Genomic DNA, 5,526 nt, shown 5'->3' with positions numbered 1-5,526 from the left:
CCAATATGACCAGATGTTATGACATCCATAAAATATTGCATTACGTTGTCATGGCTGTCAACAATGAGCATCACATTAAATTATTTTAGAAAAAGGAAAAAAAAAATTATGAATGCTATTGAATCGGAAACACTACACTAGCCAAGTAACCAATATGGGAAAAAAAAACCAAGTAACCAATAACCAAACGTTACACTGAGAAAATCATTTGTGTAATACTGTTATTAAAGAAAACAAAAATCAATAACCTGATTATTAAAGATGGATATTCCGGAAAGACAGTATCAAAAAAAATTAAAAAGATAAAATACCAGATTGATGATGGTAGACGTCAACGTATATCCAGATTTGGGATGTGGCATATTTTGGGCCAGTCTTCCCCGTCTGGTTTCTGGCATCTATCCGTAAGGCCGGAATATAAAATTGCAAGAGTAGTGAGGGAGGTGAGGTGACACATTTCCTCTGGCAGTGATTTGAGTTCACAAGCACAAATTTTGAGAATTTGCAGTGAGGTCAAGTACTGAAGATCCTTAGGAAGAATTACCTCTTCGCATTCAATTAATTCCAAGGAAGTAAGAGAGTGAAGAGATTTCCATGCTATTCCCATATCCTCCAATCCCCTGCAATTCCAGATTATGAGGTCTTGAACAGAAGAACCGAATCTTTGGAATCCCTCTCTAATTGTTCCCAAATTTTCTATATCACGCAATCTGATGCAATCAACGCTTCCCGCAAACTCTCTAAATAGGGAATTGAAAACCCATGAGTTATTTATTATCAATTTTTTCAAAGAGATTGGAATGTTTTGAACACCGTCTCCTCCCATACAAAATGTCAGTGCTTCACTGATGTTGTAAAGTTCTAGCTCTTTTAAGTGTGGACATGAAGGAAAGTATGTCAATCCTTTGCAATCGGAGATGAGCAAAATGCGGAGTTGAGAAAATGACGGAATGAAAACAGCTTCCTCCATCCACAATCCCTTCAATTTTTGCATATTACATAGCTCTAATTCCTCAAGAGAGGGGAAGAATTTAGCTGATGGAGATGGTGCATCACTCTCTATGTACTCTACATTCTTCAAATTCCGAAGTTTGAAATGTTTGAGATGACAAAGCTGACTTAGTGATGATGGGAGGTATTGCAACTCATCACATTCTTCCAAGTTGATGCTCACAAGCCCTGGCGCCCAGCTTGGCAATTTCACACCCGCATAATTCGTCACGGTCATCTTGTGAATTTGTTGATTAAAGAACAGGCTTTCCAGCAATGAATTTTGACCTTCTTTGGTTGAAGAAGTGAGTGTGCACACTAACTTTGTAGACACTAGATAGACATACATAAACTTTTCTATAATTGGAATGTTATTATTGTTATTATAATTCAAAATTTTGATATAACCTCTGAGGTTACTAATGAGAGCCCTCAAGTCTATGAGCTTGCCTTTTTTAAGATGCCTTAATTCATCATCCCCACGCACTATAAATCTCGGTAGTGTATGAAGAGATGTTAATTTATTCATCCCTGCTGGCATATAAGACAATCTATTACATTTATTTATATCCAACACTCTAAGACTTACTAGTTTGTTTGTGTCCTGAGGCAACTCCTTTAGTAACCTACATTCAACCAATCTTAAAGTTTGTAGATTGTAAAGCTTGGTAATCGACTTAGGGAGCATCTCCAATTCATCATTATTTGACAAATCAAGGTACCTCAAGTGTAATAATTTACCAAAGTTATCTGGTAATGTTTGAGTGATTGAATAACTCAAGTCAAATGCCCTTAAGTGATTACAATTTGAAATAATAGCATCCACATCACTATTTGTCAAATCACAAATACTCAAACTGGTACGCAAACTTTTACCTGGATAATTACGTGATCGAAACCACGTAGCCAGCCCTTCATCATTATCAATTATTAAATGGCGAACTTTCCCTTCTGAATCATTTCTACAATTTGTGAATTCTGCAGACTCTTTTGCTACTTTTCTAGCAAGGTCATGTATGAGATCATGCATTTTAAATGAATAAACTTCATCAAATTCATTCCCGCTAATGTCTTGGAAAAAACATCTATGCAATAGAATTGACACATATTTTTCACCGACATCTTCCATGCTCTCATTTTTAGAACTTGGAACAAGATATCCTTGTGCCATCCAGAGACAAATCAATTCCGCTTTCCTAATGACATAGTCCTCTGGGAAGAGTGAGCAAAAGCTAAAGCAACTTTTTAACTCTGGAGCAAGATGATAATAGCTAAACATCAATGTTGGCATTATGTCATCGTCATCGTCACATATTTTAGCCAAATCGATACTTTTGAATGACTGCCAAGTTGCTATATCTTGATTATACAGCAAACTTGCAACCACCCTTATGGAGAGTGGCACGTTGACACATTTTTCTACTATTTCTTTTCCTATCTCGATTAGTCTAGTGACTGCTTCGTCTTCCCTTTCTCTAAGTGATATTTTCTTGAACAATTCCCAAGAGTCCTCTTCTGCAAGACCAGGTAACGCATGAATTGGATAGTTTCCAATACATCCTGCTACCTTTTTGGAGCGGCTAGTCACCAACACCCTACTTCCCCTTCCCCCTAAGATAAGGAAGTTCTTCAACTCAGCCCACTTTCTACCGTTCTCAGACCATACATCATCTAAAACAAGCAAGTACCTTTTCCCTTCTATCTTCTTTCGAATTTTCAAATATAGATCCTCAAATTCAAGCTCCTTCTCAGAATTCATCTTACCTATGATAGCTTCCATGCCAAAATCCTCAGACACACAAACCCAATACATATTTCCTTGAAATGAATCTTTGATCCTACAATCATTATACACGAGCTGTGCAAGAGAAGTTTTTCCCAACCCCCCAATCCCTACAATAGTCACAAAAGAAATATTTTTCTCCAAGTCATCTTTTAACAACAAATCCACAATAATCTCCTTGTCAGCATCTCTCCCTATAATATCATGTTCAAACACATAAGAACATGTTTTCTCTCTACTCTTGATAGGCTTATACAACTTACTAAACCCAAAATCACTATGGTTTTTAGCAGCACTATCCAACTTTTCTCTAAGGGTCTTAATCTCTTTGGACTTATTTAAAGCAAATATCAGATGGTTATCAGATGATAAGAAACGGCGTACCTTCTTGGAAATCTTGCCACCAGGCATTCTATTCAGGCGTTGAGCAATGGTATTGAATTCATCCATCAGATCATCAGCATCATAGACGGCGTCCTTGAGGTTCTCAACCCAGTTTTGGCCTTCATTTGTGAGCTCCTGGCGATTGGAGTCAACATCCAGGAGAAATTTCTTGATGGTTTTTACAGTTTCGAGCAACTTCTTAAGCTCAGATTCATACTTACAGGAGGAGCATAGGCTTTGTACCTCAGCACACTGTAATGTTGCAAGCAACGTTTGAGCAACAGTGAGTGCAGTAGCAACGTCCATTTTACAGTAGAGTTTTGAAGAAGAAAGATTAAAGAAATTAAAAGATGAAGCTAAGAATAATAGTATTCTTAATATTATTGGTAAATGTATGTGAGCTCTACGACTGTGTTTAAATAACCAATGAACCTTAGCCTTTTGGACTACATAGGATGCTTTTCGAATTTCTCAAAAAAGAACCTTAAAAATATGATATTTCTAATATTAAAAAGACCGACAGCATACGCGTATCAAAAGAATCAACATTCCATGTTTCATTCAAGTGTCCAAATATATATATCTATAAATAATTTGGTGATATTCAGTTAATATATCACACTGTAATTATAATAATAGTAGTTTCCTAGCAGAAAGAGTGATATTGTAAATCACAACGGGTATATCAACAAATTCAAGAATACCTCACATGCATGTGAATGGGTATCAACAAACACTGTCCAACATTGGTCTTTGTACATTATAAGGTGGATAAAAAAACTGAAATTTGGATGGGATTAACACTAACTTGCTCAATCGTTTGCTTATAATTTTTAAGTTAAGATACTACCTCGTGTTTAGTAGGTGACAGACTCCTAAAATCCTAATTTACTTACTTCATTTTACTTAAGTAGGGCAGCTAACTCGCGCATAGCTAGTCATATCTAAAAGTTCTTTCGGCTTAATTTTAAAATCACAAATTTAGTTGTTGATATAATTAATGACAAAAAAATATGTAAACAACTATGTTTGTGAGTATAAATGTACAAGACAACTAATATTAAAGCATGAGAGCAAATAAGTACATAATTAAATATTCTAGGAGGTATAATTGTCCAAATACTATTCATTAAAAAACCTTGTACATATTAATGAGGATATATATGTAAATACACATTTTAAAGGGTATAATTGGCATTACACTATTCATAAGAGTAATTTCTACTTTTTATAAGGTAGGGAAGTATGGCAGAGAAATAATGAAGCCATAGTTTTTTTTTTTTTTTTTTTTTTTTGACAAGCGAAGCCATAGTTAGCCATACTTCATTTACATACTTCATATGGATAAAGTAATGTGGTAATCAGTATATCTATTACTAGTATTAAAATGTTAGCCATTATTGTTGAAGACCGAAAAAAAGACGCATATCAACAGAATTAATCCTCCATGTTCGATGCAACTATCCAAATTTAGGATTGGATACAATCATACAATTAATCATTAAAAAAAAAAAAAAAATTTGTAGGATCATCCAACACAATAGCAATGATTTACATAGTTTAATTCATCTTATCATTTACTCAAAGTTAGACTAAATTTCTCAATTTCAGCCAACAAATTAATTATTTTTAACATACATTACAATTTAGAAAATAATAAAAAATTAAATTAGGGTTAAATACCTTAATTCAAACGAAGTTGAGGTCAAGGAAGGCATGAATGGTGGTTGTACGGTGGCCGGAAGCTTGGAAGCGACAAATTGATGGCAAGCAGTGTTGCTCCGGCGTTGGGGTGACCGATTAGATGAATCGGGCGGCTGGCAGGTGGTTAGTGGTTTGGTATTACGTGACGTACTCCATTTTTTTTTCTTTTGCTATGTATAGGATTTACAAAAAAAGCATTAAAAATTGTAAATTATACTTCGTACAAGGTTACTCAGACGTTAGACCCTCTCCAATGGTGAGACTCAAGTGAGTAGTTTTAGGAGAATGTGAGTATTTTTTTTGCAACATATACCACTAAGTTAAGTATCTAAACTTAGCAACTCCAAAAGAAAGTTGCTAAATTTGGATACTCAACTTTGAGTCTCATTTGACAAAAAGTGTGGACCCTTGTCAATATTTTAATATATTTTGTAATTTATTTAAGATTTACCTTTTTTTTTTTAATTATTTTCTAATCTTATAATAATTGATGGATCATAAATTGGAAGTGACATTTGTATATTTTAGAGAATCTCACCATTGAGAATTTAGACTTCATATAAGTTGCTAAATTGAGAAGTGGGTACTGTATCACCATTGGAGGTAAAAAAACAGCTCATTTTGTATTTCAATACTCAAATTTGAGTCTCACCATTGGAGATGGT

The 5,526-nt window shown here is 34.6% G+C and overlaps 1 protein-coding gene across 1 annotated transcript; it reads right to left on the bottom strand.

Annotated features, from left to right (window-relative positions):
* Positions 1-331: 331 nt before the first annotated feature.
* LOC145617004 (putative disease resistance protein RGA1) lies at positions 332-3,463 on the bottom strand. The gene has a single exon (XM_081671712.1). The coding sequence runs from the start codon at positions 3,461-3,463 to the stop codon at positions 332-334; it is 3,132 nt and encodes a 1,043-aa protein (XP_081527838.1).
* Positions 3,464-5,526: the final 2,063 nt, after the last annotated feature.

The sequence above is a fragment of the Chenopodium album genome, chromosome 26 (genome assembly GCF_948465745.1).
Source record: "Chenopodium album chromosome 26, dcCheAlbu1.1, whole genome shotgun sequence".
Taxonomy (NCBI): domain Eukaryota; kingdom Viridiplantae; phylum Streptophyta; class Magnoliopsida; order Caryophyllales; family Amaranthaceae; genus Chenopodium; species Chenopodium album.
The sequence above is the reverse complement of the archived record's forward strand: the minus strand, read 5'-3'. Positions and strand labels throughout refer to the sequence as shown.

Coding starts and splice junctions, on each gene's coding strand:
- LOC145617004 (XM_081671712.1), bottom strand. CDS start 3,463: ATGGACGTTGCTACTGCACTCACTGTTGCTCAAACGTTGCTTGCAACA.